The sequence below is a fragment of the Athene cunicularia genome (genome assembly GCF_003259725.1).
Source record: "Athene cunicularia isolate RWA chromosome 4 unlocalized genomic scaffold, athCun1 chr4_part1, whole genome shotgun sequence".
Taxonomy (NCBI): Eukaryota; Metazoa; Chordata; class Aves; order Strigiformes; family Strigidae; genus Athene; species Athene cunicularia.
This window is the reverse complement of record NW_020799098.1, coordinates 31325131-31339176: the sequence shown is the minus strand read 5'-3', so window position 1 is coordinate 31339176 and position 14046 is coordinate 31325131. Positions and strand designations below refer to the sequence as shown.

Below are 14046 nucleotides of genomic sequence, written 5' to 3'. Positions count from 1 at the left end.
ACATTTTGACTTCTCAGTTTCAAGTAGATAATGAATTCAGAATGCTTATTTGCTTTTATTTATGTTTAGGTTGACTCATAATGTCACAATGAAAAGCACTGAAGAATCTACAAATGTATCCAGAAAATTCACCACACAGAACAAAATGAAGAGAGTATGGACACTAGCTGAAAACTACACTGTTTATTCAGTGTAGGTTTCTACAATAGGAGAAAGCAAGCTAAAATCCATGCTATTCTGTTTACAGCATCCCATGAAATTTTCAATATTCTGAAGATGAAAAGAAGCCACAAGATCATATTTTGTAGTATCTGCAAAATAAAAAATAAATAAGTTGTGACCACAGGAAGAATAAGGAGTCTGTTATGATCTAAGTATAAAATTACTGCCTTGTTAAATAGGATTCATCAATACTTCTATCAAGATCCTGAAGTGCACTAGAAAAGCAATTGCAGAACTTTCAACAGCTCCTTACAGGCTTCCTGTTCCTTCTTTGAACAAAAGTTCAAAAGATAATTCCCTCTCAGTAAAGAGACATGTCAATGATTTTCTCACTACCCACTCTTGATCAACAAGCAGAAAACTGAAAGGCAGAGGAGGATCCTGTTTCTTGTTTCTGATGACACCTCCTTGACTGTCAGAATCTTTTTGCTGTTGACCTACTCTTTGATCGACTACGTGAAAACGGTTTTCTGAGATATCTTCTTGGACAGGGAAACAAACAGAATTCCTCTATTTCTAGATTAACAATCTCCTCTTGGAGGTCTCCCTGATAGGGTAAATGTTAATAAAATTATGTGGAATCTCTTCTCATAAATTTTGCCATTTACTTTTACACATTGTGAGTGAACAGCAGAAGGCAGCTACATTCAGAGCCCTTTATGAAACACCTACTACATTAAGCTCAAAACTTAAAAATACACAAACTATATGATGAATTATAATTTACCTTTTATATATTTCTGTAAGAAATACAGAAGGCATAGCTTAGAGCAGTTGACTTTGAGCTCATTCTGCAGCAGGCTTTCTGCAGTAACTACAAAATTGTTCCAATAGATGCCATTAATAATTTCTGACAGCATTCTGCCTTCTCACTCAAATGCAACAAAAGAAGCCTTCAGAAAACATGTGCTACACCTGCAAAATATACCCCCCTAATGTGCTACATATATATTTTTTTGTATATACTTTATAGGTATATTTACAGTCACATATGTACACAGACACAACTTCACCTAACAGAAGTAATTAGTGCTCCTTCCAATATAATGAAACTTGTGACACTTTTAAAAATGCAATAGTCTACTCAACATATGGGTGAAGAAATTACCGGCTACACAAACTGCTCTGCATTACCAGCTATTTCCAGATGCTTCTTCATAAATACTGTCTTTGCAAAACTGTGTTTTCCAAGAATCTGGAAGCAGGTTTGTTACTTTCACAGTAAAATACTACTAAACATCATCCAGGACTGAAATAAAACAATTTTCAGTTTATGCAGTTTACAAGTCTGTCTCCACAAGTGGTCACCTGTTATTACTACAGTCTTACTCTGTCATATTTCCCCATTTTTCTCCTGATCATTTATGATGCTAATTCTAGGTTTTAATCTTGATTTGCAACAACTCAAAGATTCAAACAGGCTCAGTTACATCTTTAAAAGAAACATCTCATGAAGACTATAAAGATGTTGTGAAGCTATGCAGGGAGAACATTAGGAGAGCCAAAGAGCAGCTAGAGCTCAACCTAGCTACAGCTGTTGAAGATAATAAAAAATGTTTCTATAACAACAAAAGAAGGATTAAGCAAAATCTCCCTCCTTTATTGGATACGGAGAGAAACATGGTAACTAAGGATGAGGAAAAGGCTGAGGTGCTTAACACCTACTTTGCCTCAGTCTTTAGCAGTGGAACTGGCTGTTCCCTGGAAACCCAGGCTCATGAACTGGGAGATGGGAGGGGAAGCAGAAAATGAGGTCAGCACAATTAACAAACAAGTGGTCAGAGACCTGCTACTCTGCTTGGATGCACACAAGTCTGTGGGACCGGATGGGTGACACCCAGGGGTGCTGAAAGAGTTGGCAGATGTGCTCGCCAAGCCGCTGTCCATGATTTACCTGAAGTCACGGCTAACTGGGGAGGTGCCATTGGACTGGAGGGGGGCAAATCTGACACCCATCTACAAGAGAGGCAGAAAGGAGGATCCAGGAAACTACAGACTTGTCAGTCTGACCTCAGTGCCAGGGAAGGTCATGGAGCAGGTCATCTTGAGTGCCATTAAACGTCATATAATGGACAAACAGGGGATCAGGCCCAGTCAGCATGGGTTTATGAAAGGCAGGTCCTGCCTGACAAACCTGATTTCCTGCTATGACAAGATGACCTGACTACTGGACGAGGGAAAAGCTGTGGATATTGTCTACCTGGATCTTTGAAAAGCATTTGACTCAGTTCCCCATAGGATCCTCATAAAAAAAACTGTCTGCTCATGGCCTGGATGAGCGAACAGTCTGCTGAGTCAAGCCCTGGCTGGCTGGCTGGTCCCAGAGAGTGGTGGTCAATGGAATTAAATCCAGCTGGTGGCTGGTCACAAGTGGTGTTCCTCAGGGTTCGGTGTTGGGACCATTCCTGTTTAACATCCTTATTGATGATCTTGATAAGGACATAGAGTGTATCATCAGTAAGTTCACAGATGATAAGTAAAGCAGAAGTGTCGATTTGCATGAAGATAGGGAGACTTGGATAGATTGGATCAGTGGGCCAACAGTAACAGGATGAGCTTCAACAAGGTCAAGCGCCAGGTCCTGCATTTGGGCCACAACAGCCCCATGCATGGCTACAGGGTTGGGGAGGTGTGGCTGGAGCTGTCTGGAAGAGAAGGATCTGGGGGTTCTAACTGACAAGTAGCTGAACATGAGCCAGCAGTGTGCCCAGGTGGCCAAGAAAGCCAACGGCATCCTGGCTTGTATTAGAAATAGTGTGACCAGCAGAAGTAGGGAGGGGATAGTCCCCCTGTGCTCTGCACTGGTGAGGCCACACCTGGAGTATTGTGTCCAGTTTGGGGCACCTCCATACGAGAGAGATATCGAGGTGCTGGAGCGAGTGCAGAGGAGGGCAACGAAGCTGGTGAAGGGCCTGGAGAACAAATCCTGTTTATTGAAGGAGCTGGGACTGTTTAGTTTGAGGAGGAGAAGGCTGAGGGGAGACCTCATCACTCTCTGCAACTACCTGAAAGGACATTGTAGAGAGGTGGGTGCTGGTCTCTTCTCACAGACAATTAGTGATAGAATAAGAGAGAATGGCTTTAAACTGCAACAGGGGAGGTTTATTAGACTGGACATTAGGAAAAAAATTTTCACAGAGTGGTCAGACTGTGGAATAGGCTGCCCAGGGAAGAAGTGGAGTCACCATACCCTGGGGGATATGGTGTAGGGGAGAACTTTGTAGAGTAGGGCTGATGGTTGGACTTGATGATCCAAAGGGTCTTTTCCAACCTGAATGATTCTGTCATTCGGGAATTCACAGGCATAAATAAACATAGTAGAAATTATACAAAACAAAATCCATTTGTTTCAGGTAGCCTGATATTCAAAGCAAGATGTACATGTCTAATTCCTACGTTTGAACCATTATCTCATAACAAACTAGTGGCACAGGTCAAGATACAGTCCCTATCCACTGAAACTCAGTATCTTTAGCCTCTGACACTGCTCTGATCTTTTCAAGGAAGCTAAGGAATATTAAGGGAAAAAAAAAAAAGAAACAAAATATGCATCTTTTTGCTGATGGGCTTCAGGTGTTGGGGAAAAAAACCTCAAGTGACCAGTTTAATTTCTCTGACCCAGATATCCCTTTCTAAATTAAGATACCCCAGCAACGAATTTGGAAAATGAACCAGACAAATATGTGAACTGTTTGGCAACAAACAAGACATCTCTGATAAGCACCTGTACACAAAACAGAGATGGCTGCTTCTGCAGTGATATGACAAAAGCAGAGCTTAGAAAGTAAAATAAAATACTTTATATAATTTTCTTATGGAGTCATTAGATGGTACAGCAACAAACAAAAAAAGAACCAGTTAATGATAACAATGAAGAATGCAGAGGAACAGGCAGCACAGTGATGGTTCCAGCAGGCTACAGCTAAAGCCCATAAGCAGCTGAAAATCAACGCACTAAGACTCAATCAAGTGGAGTAGGGGGCAGTCCTTTAAGTATAGTTGGTAAAATGGTGCTGACGCCTTTGGGAAAATGTAGTAATAATAAAATGAGGGGATAGATTGCAAGAGGCAGGATGACAAAGGGCAGAGAAGCTGAAAGAGAATTTTCACCCAAAAATGCATTCAAGTTAGGCTAGTAGTTACTATCTGCCTGGATGAAATACAAAGTACAGGCTGAGAAACAGTCTCTTCATCTCTGTGAAGACGCTATTGTGAGAGTGGCCGTTCTTTTGTTCTCCTTCTTACATACATAAGTAATTTTTTTCAGCAGTGTGACTGATGTGGGTAAGAGAGAGAAACTATGTAGTTGAGTGAATATGTAAAGCACAAAGGAAAAAAACAGAAGCTGGTCTTATATCCTGGGGAGTCACTGCTTAGAATTACATTCTTTGACTGTTCATCCAAACCAAAAGAATCCAAACTGATTCATCATCACAGTGCATCAAAGGGCCCTTTAGTATCTGCTTCTAATGTGCTGTTGCAGAGTATATATACCAAGAATAGTAATAACACGTAAAGTCAATTAAGACTAACCAAGTTTAATTTCCTGGGACCAAAACTGTTTAATCAAACGCGTTTCCAAATGTGCATGGAAGAAAACCCACATCTTCCAACTGTTAGAAACACATTCCACCCTCACTGATGACTTCACATTCAAAAGCACAAAGGATATCTAATCTGCTATGGTTAATTCATCTCTCAATACCAGCTATGCCATACTGAACCTCAACTGGAAAGCTCATATTTATGCTACCACTTACACAGTTGTGAAGGCATCAGATGGCTTTCAATAGTTTTTTGGACCAGAAAATTGCAACTTGCTTGTCCACAAAGCTAGACGGAAATGTTGTACTCCAAATTTCACTGTAGGATAAAGACAGAATTTACTTGAAAAATACTATAAAGGCATGACTAGAGGCACTACCAACATGTATCCAGATGGCCTATGGATATATTTTACAGATTAAAGTTTGTGAAAATGTTTCATTAAGAAGGATGCAGAACCAATCTCAGTCTCAAAGATGACCAACTGGTAGTTGTCTTTTAGAAACACCTATAAATCAACATAATTTCTTTTGGGCACAGAATAAATTCCAATCAGTAATTCATACATGTTTTCCAACTTTTAAAAGTATATACTGAAAAGGGATCATGTCAAAAATTAGAAGTAAATCAAGCAAAATTAAGTGAAGGGAAAGCAAATACAACAATAAGATGTATATCATGAACAAACAGCGCTAGCATTGAATGAACAGGTAAGTTTCAAAAAATTGGCAAACAAAGCATTCAGAAAATTCTTCTAATTGATCTTTCTCAAGATGATGCAGAAGATTATGTAAATTATCTCCTGCAATGATAAAGAAACCCTCTTCATTACATTGAAAAAAAAAAAAAGAAGATCCTATGTGAAGTAATCTTTTGCTAGAGAATACCTACAAAACACAAAATATGCTTTGGTTTTACTGAAAAACAATCATTCTCATTTGACTGAAAGGATAATTTTTACATAAAAAAGGTTTCATCCTAATATCTGGAGTCACAAAGACTTCTTTTTATGTGCCATTTTACGAGTAAATTGGTATTACTTCCATATACCTCCACAACACATAAGTGTTAAATAATTCGTGGGATTGATGTTACAATGTCCTCCTTGCTGTGCACAGAAAAGCCTTGGATTTTCTGAGCCAAGTTTGGTCAGCTTTCCACATGCAGGTATAAGGATAGGTAAGACTTTTACAAAATGTTTAATGTCATGCCTCGGAATGTAGCTCTATGCAACAGCAGCACACAAACATCTTTTTTTTTTTCCTTTTTGAAAATACTGCACCCCTGTTCTTTATAAACTGGACATTTAGAAGACATAAAATACTGAAATCTCAAATCTAGCCACCAAAGGGAAAAGACAAAACCATTTTTTTTTAAAGAATCCTGTGGTGTATAACCAGGCTCAATTTTATAGTTAAAAAAAAAAAAAAGTACTAATTCTTGCAATTCTTGTGACAAAGTTACTCAAAGATTTTAGTCTATATTCTTTTTTGTATTTGAAATACGACATTGATTTTTTTTTGTATGCAATTGTTCTGAAAATATTTTGATGAGTAACAGTTAACTTCTATCTTGGACAAAAGCATCCTCACAGAACATTACAGATTAAGTTAAAAATCTATTTTTCCTTTAGGCAAAGTGGCTAGCAAATAGCTAACAATAAAGTAACACATGCATTTCAGTTTCATGTATCCTTCCAGTGCTCCTGTCCATTAATTAGCGATTGATTTGAACATGTCGATTTTCCTGATAATGGTTTTATGTGCAGTACAATCAAACTCGTTAAATTCCTTTTATTTCACATGAAGAAGTGGATAACAACTTCACATTTATTTAAACAAACCCAACTGAAAGTAATATGTTGATTTTTTCCTTCATTTTGTGCTTACAGATTTTCAGTAGCTTCTGTACATAAACGGTTAGCCTTGCATGTTACAGGATGAAGTTTGTAAGCTCTTTTTCAATACAGTAAACAATATATAGTTGTAAGCAAAAATAAATTCCTTAATAATGGCAATATTTATGTTGTTTTCACATGCCCCACAAAAGAGCTGTATATAACACAGGGAAAGCATTTGCTATGGCTATTATAATGACGAATAAATACACTGACCCTTACACAGCTGAACTTAACGCATCTCCTGTAGCTTTATCTACTGGGTAGGAAAATAAGAATGATTTAAAAAAATATAGTAAACTTTCAGCCCCTATTTTGTCTCCTAAAGTTGAACTTTGGCAACACAAAGAAACAACAGCAATCAAATGCTTGAAGTTTTAAAGGAAAAATTCCTTTAACTTAAGAACACTGTACAGTTTCTGTACTTCTTCACAGATCACATGTGGAGGGTGAACTCATGGGAATGCAATTTATATACTCTTCCTCAAAACTGTCCAACTGACCAATGACAAAAAAATTAATATATTGAAAAAAAATCTAATAAAACCCACATATAAGTACAGGTACATGAGTTTAAAGTTTCAATGTAAGTGTTACATTCCAACTCCTAAAAAATCTAAAAAGCTGCTTGTGTATCATTTAAAGTGCACCTACTTAAAACCAAAAAATAATATCTCTTCACATACAGCTTATGTATTTCATAGTTCTACAGAGTATTTTGCTGGCTATTTAATACTGTTTAGAACTCTGTACACAATAATCCAATCTATAAACACAGTAATTTCTAATGCATGTTTTGGCTGAAGAAGGTTTTATTAGCTCAGTTTCTGGTTTAGCAAGGTAATTAAGTTCATGGCTACCTTTCAGTCCCTTGGCCCTATTTCCCTGTCTACCATTAGTGATTTTTGGATTAACTTCTTGAACGAGCAATTTGCAGAGAAAGATCTTGAACTAAGAAGAATACTAGAGCCGCTCTAACACATATTCTAAAAGAAGTCACAAGAACATATCAAAGTGCAGTGCCAGACAGTATTCCACAATAAGCATGTCCTTGTGGAAACATGCTTGCATGTAAGAACTCTCCAAAGCTGTGAAATCACAGAGTAACTCCCACCTGTATCACAGCCTTGTATATCTATTAAGTGAAGAAATGAATCGCTTCTGTCTCAAAACATCTTTGTAAAGATCATGGTTAACTGATAATAAAATAAAGCACATTTCTTAAAGACAACATCTTCCACAGTTGCGTACATTTTATTCAACTGCAATTTAATAAACCCCCAAACTAGGAAGACTTTATAATTTGACATACAGATTAAAGGACAGTTGAAAAGATGCTGTAACAAATACATGAGCCTGTTAAATATTAAGCATCTACCCCATGCAAAGAACAATCCTACTCAGTGTACTGTGCATTGATTAAAACATTCACTTGAAAACTGTGGTGTGGAAGATGAAAAAAATCACTGAAGTATAAATTACCTGCAAACAGAGCACTGACGCTGTGGCTGCAGAGCAGTGAACATCACAATCACAGAGTAGTTACGAGGTGGAGCCTTCACAAATCTTCGGAATTTGTCTCCATTCATGCGGATGACCGAGCGCCTTGAGCTCCACTCCATCAGCTGTTCCACCTTCTCAGCCAAAAGATTCTGTAATTGAGAACAAGGATGAAGAATGTTTAACCTTAAACTTCACGCACTTCATACCTATATTCTGCCTTTGCATCCTCAGAGCTCCTATGAATTTAAGTAGGAAGTTGGGGGCACCTCTATATAGCTTATAGCACAATTCAGAATTCTATGTAGACAAGTAGATTTGAAGTATCTAAAAAAAAAACCAACCAAAACACCTCAGTGCGGTCCTAACCAGAAAGGATGCATAAAATGAAAATCAAACATGTTGCTACCGAAGGCAAAAGAAGAGTAAGGATGACTGTCTAAATATAAGATACCAGTACAGAAATCATTTAACTGTTATTAAAAATTGGCAGCTTTAGAAAATGCTGGATATTATATTTACTCTATTTAGTAAAAGTCACAGCAGGATATTGTCAGTCACTCAAAAACTAAGATGAAAGGAAAATGTAGCTACAAAGAGAGAGAAATGGTTATTACATTCAGAATTTCCTTACGAATATGTATCATACTGAATTTAAATTAAAATTAGTTTTATATTTTGCTACAGACAGGAGTGCAGTGACTTATAAACCCATTTAGGCAAATTCCATTGAAATCAGTGTTTTCAGTTCCTTTCAAGATTGAGATTCCCAAAATATTTTGGCTGAACCATAAGTGTATAAGAAAAAAAAAATTGCTTGTGTGTGCCTTTTCTCTTGCATGAAAGCATTCCATCACATGAACAATTTAAAAGCAGGCTATGAAACATATTACAACACAGCTCTCAAGTTAAATACATTGATCTAACTAGTCCTATAAAAATCTATTTAGATGATTTTTTTTTTTTTATCAAGTAAGCCTGACATCACACATTCTTAGCAGAGACTTTTTAGTCTCCTAAATTACCTAGGTTCAGTAAGGTTTCACTGACCATGCTCTAGGTGGATTGCTACACCTACAGCATATCAGGATCAGTGTAACACTTCATCTTGTTTTAAGTCTTCAGTTCCCTGATCAAGGACACTGTGGAAACTGCCTATATCAAATAAGAGCTAAAAAAAAAAAAAAAAAAACTGAACGGAAGATAAGTTCTGAGAGAAGGTGGAAAGGACAGAGAGGGGTGAGAGACAGAAACAGAGACCAAAAGTAAAGGGGCACCAAACAGAACTGAAACTAAGTTCAGAAAACTGGAAGGTGTGAGACCTCTGATAAATTATGCATGGGTTAGTGAAAGGGTATACAAATTGATGAGGGTTTGCTGTGGAAGGGAAGAATAAACTAACTTAACAAAACACTGAAATAGGGACACTCTGAGAAAAGAGAACATGAAGACAGGCAAGGCAAGGATAAAACTCAAATACTGTGTAGGAACAACTGAGCAAGGAGACAAGGTGGCTTTTCTAGGACTTTTTTTTTTTTTAAAAAAAAAAAAAGAGTGAAGTAGAAAAAATAGCTCATCTAGTAACATTCTGACAAATCAGTAAGGCTATAAATAAGAGTAGAGATAGATATATGAGGGGAAGTAAGGAGTGAACTACAAGGATAAAGGAAAATTACATTTTGCCTGTCAGATCTTCCATCTTAAAAATTAGCAGATGTCCCTTGGAGCTCCTTACAAGGCACAGCTGGTCATCAGAACTTTTGAGTCCAGAAGAAGCTTTGATCAGTGTAAATCATGAACAGTTCTGATAGTGCCACATTTATTTGACCCTATAAAGCCTTTCAAAAAAATCTTTTAGGTTTTCATTCCTATTCTCAGAATTTAGCTGAGATTTGTAATCACAAATGTGAAGGAGAGATTACCACTCTGTTTATCACGAGAATACCAATGAATCAATTAATACTATAATTTTTCTTCTGCAAAAAGACATATTATATTTTTGGTAGTTTTGCTTCAAAGAGATATTAGGTAAATTCTTTTCTTTAAAAAGTATCATAAGCAGGTTACATAAAAAAATGAAGCCTACTCATTTGTAAAATTTCCTTGGATTAGCAGTGCCTGGATTAAATATTTCTGTTAATTTATAAGTATTCACTAGTTTTGCATGAGGCATTCCAGTTGGTAATGTGCAACATAAGGAGTGAAAAAGGATGGGTACTCTTATTTCCAAAAGCTTGAATTACTGAAGCAAAAGGTAAAAAACAAAGAGAACTAATCAAAATACACAATTTCTAAACTAACACAGGAAGGATGCATAATATTCTACTTGGTACAGAGAAACAAAGACTTTTTAGAATAGGCCTTGTTCAGAGAAAAGAAATAGAAACACAATAAGTAGTTAAAGGTATTAAATGAAAAGCATGATCTTGATAGAGAAATGGGGGAGGAAAAACCCCCAGCTCTGTTATTGCTATTTTTTTTTTTTTTTTCTACAAAATAATCAGTGATATCAGAACATCTTGCTCACAGAAGTCCCATACAAAGTTTCACTTGGAAGCTTGTTGCAAATAATTCCCTTGATTCATTCGGATTCAGCCATGTATAATGTCACATTCACACAGCTCTTGTGCAATACTGTGAAGTTCACCATAATATCCTTAATCAGTTGTATCTTTTGTTTTGCTCTTTCTAAATGCACTAGGCAAAAACCTAATAACTAAACTAACCTAATATGTTTACTACACTAGGTAATCAAGCTAGTATTTCAGGACTACAAAGTCACTAGGTACAACTGTATTACTTGCTTCACTGAATTCTCTATTTTTTTATTATTTTTTTTTTAATAGAGATTTATCATTGACTAGATTACAGATAATCATGTACATCATGAAACATTCTGTTCTAGGCCAGATTTCTCTTAGGTAACTGACTGCACTTAGATATCCTATGACTTTTAGTCCATTTATTCCAGAAAGTCTCCTTTTGCAAAGTAATTGATAGAAAAGACCTTGGGACAGACAGCTTAAAATTCACAATGAAGTCTGTGGAATATCCTATATTCTATGGCTTTCTGATTTGTAACACTTTACAGATAGATGAAGGCTTGATATTGTTTTGGCATTTATAAAATATTTGCACAATATATGTTGCTAAGTTACCAACCTTTTCTTCATCTCATTTAATAATGAAATCCAAGAAATAAATCTAGTGTTAAATGAGTTTCCATTTTAGCTATGCATTTTACTTCGAGTATGTGTGTTCAGGAAATATGCCACATTTCAACATCCCAACTGTCTCTACTGTAGCTCTGGATCAAAAAGGCACTCACTTTTCAGACACTACACTCAGAAAATTGACCAATCTGTTAAAGGGAGGGAAAAAAAAAGTGTATTTTTAAACAAATGCTCAAGCTAGCCAACTGGCCTTATGGATTTAATAATTCAGAACGTAACTTTGATATTTTTATATGAAAATTAAATGTTTGTAAGATAAACGTGTATAAAAAAGAAAAATAGACTACTGAATAAAGATGCAAGTATAAGCTCTCCGTCAAAAATTTTCTCCTGTATAAAAGAAATGTTAAAAAGTAAAGAAAAATTGACAGAAAACATTTAGAAACAAAAGGCAGAATTTTCCCTATTATCCTAATGGAACAATAATAAACATTATAAGCTATTACTACCCAGGAAAGCATTGTTAGAAAAGACAATGATCTATCCAAAATTATTCTTGCCATGAAGGTACTAAACACAACATGTCCTCCAACTATACAAAACAGACATAAAACTGACACCAAAGTGAATCTCCACTACAATTCTAGACATTTACAACCATTTTATTAACTTGCCTCTTACCACCCCCTGGGGAAACTTTTCTGCCAGAGAAAATCTGGAAATAGGAGGATGGCTAAATCAAACCCACTAGACAAAACACATCTTGTGATGACTGAGAGACATGAACAATAGTTACTCATGTCCAGAAAACAAGAGACACTATCTCATTTTTGCTCTAGACTGCTGATTTTCTGATCCCTTCCACAGCCTATACAGGTAAAGCCTCTACATTTGTTTAAATCTGTTTGTTTAAAGAATTCCTCTAAGCATTTAGTAGCTTTATGCTGGTAACTCAAGGGAACTGTTTTAGCTGAAACACTGAAAAAAAAAACCAACCCAGAAGCATAAATCTGAGAAGGGAAATTCGGCCTTTACAAAGAAAAATGCAGTTTTGATGGTGCAAATAACTACAAAAGGGTCAACAGTTAACAGTCTATTGATAAAAGCATAGAGAACATTTAAATCAATCAGTGAAGAGGCAGCCATGTATCATTTATTTATTTTTATTAGCTGATTTCAGAAGCAGAACAAAGAACATGTATGATCTAGTGTGGAAACACCATGAATGCTAATATCTGTAGAACAAACAGAACTATACAAACTAACAAACATTACTTGTTCCTACGCTATTTTGTAACCAGTGAAAATATATGGCACATCAGCATTTTTTTCAAAACTAAATAGCCCTTAAAAACATAACTAAGAAATCTAGAATCCAGGATTTTTTTTTTTTATTTTTTTTTTTTTTTTATATTAAGGACAGGGATTTCTCCATAAAGAGATCACCTATGAAAATTATTTTTGTTGCTGGAGTTTTGGTTTCAGTCCTGTTAAACAGATGAGAAGTCCCCACTGAAATATGCTGCTTGGGAAAACAATTCTAAATAATTCTGCTTTTGTCTCTATGGCTACCAAAAGATTTTTCCATTTGCAGTTCTCCATATGTGGTGGTTTGACCTTGGCTGAATGCCAGGTACCCACCAATTTACTCTATCAATTTCCCCTTCCCCCTTTTTTCTCAACAGGGCAAAGAGGGGAAAGAATATAAGATAGGAAAAAAACCCCAACCCTTGTGGGTAAAACAAAAGCATTTTTAATATAAGCAAAGAGAAACAAAGGTCTGTGCAAGGAAGCAAAAACAGAAACCAGATTTATTCTCTACTTCCCATGAAGAGGCGCTGTCGAGCCTTCTCAGGAAGCAGGGGGCTCCGATACGTGTAGTGGTTGCCTCAGAAGACCAAAGGTGATCCCCCCCTGTTCCTCCTTTCTCCCAGCTTTATACTGAGCAGACGTCAGAATATCCCTTTGGTTAGTTCGGGTCAGCTGTCCTGGTTGTATCCCCTCCCAAAATCTTACTGACCCCGGCCCACTGCAGGGGGAAAATGTCGGAAAGAGCCTTGGTGCTGTGTAAGCCATGTTCAGCAGTAGCCACACCACCAGGGTGCTACCAACACCCTGCCAGCTCCCAACATAAAACACAGCACATTGAGTCTGCTATAGGGGAAACCAATTCCAGCTCTGCCAGACCCAGTACACTGTATCATTGAATCAAGAACAAAGCAAAAAGAAGGTTAAAGTTCATCTAGTACACATCTCAGTTTCCAGTGATCAAACAGCTAATGCCACCTGTCAAAAACACAGGCAAACTGTGAAAAGTTATAAAACAGAAGATGCTGTCAGGCCCAGCTTCTAACATCTGCACATGAAGCAACTTCATATTAGGGATTGCTTTTGAGTGACCCTCCATATCTCCTTTTGCTTCTTAACCCAACTGGAGGAGTTTCCATAAGGCCAAATGCTGGGGGCTGCCCTTGGGCCACAACAACCCCCAGCAGCGCTACAGGCTTGGGGAGGAGTGGCTGGAGAGCTGCCAGTCAGAGAGGGACCTGGGGGTGCTGATTGACAGCCGGCTGAACAGGAGCCAGCAGTGTGCCCAGGTGGCCAAGAAGGCCAATGGCATCCTGGCTTGTGTCAGCAATAGCGTGGCCAGCAGGGACAGGGAAGGGATCTTACCCCTGGACTCGGCACTGGTGAGGCCCTGTCTCTTAT

At 37.3% G+C, this 14046-nt stretch overlaps 1 protein-coding gene across 1 annotated transcript in view; it reads right to left on the bottom strand.

Moving 5' to 3' along the window:
• Window positions 1-9271, bottom strand: part of TUSC3 (tumor suppressor candidate 3) — an 89835-nt gene extending 80564 nt beyond the window's left edge. Inside the window, exons 1-2 of the mRNA XM_026846984.1 lie at window positions 9243-9271; window positions 8147-8350 (exon numbers count right to left, since the gene is read on the bottom strand). Of these exons, the coding sequence (XP_026702785.1) occupies window positions 8147-8350; window positions 9243-9271 (233 nt within the window). The remainder of the gene's footprint in view (window positions 1-8146; window positions 8351-9242) is intronic.
• Window positions 9272-14046: the final 4775 nt, after the last annotated feature.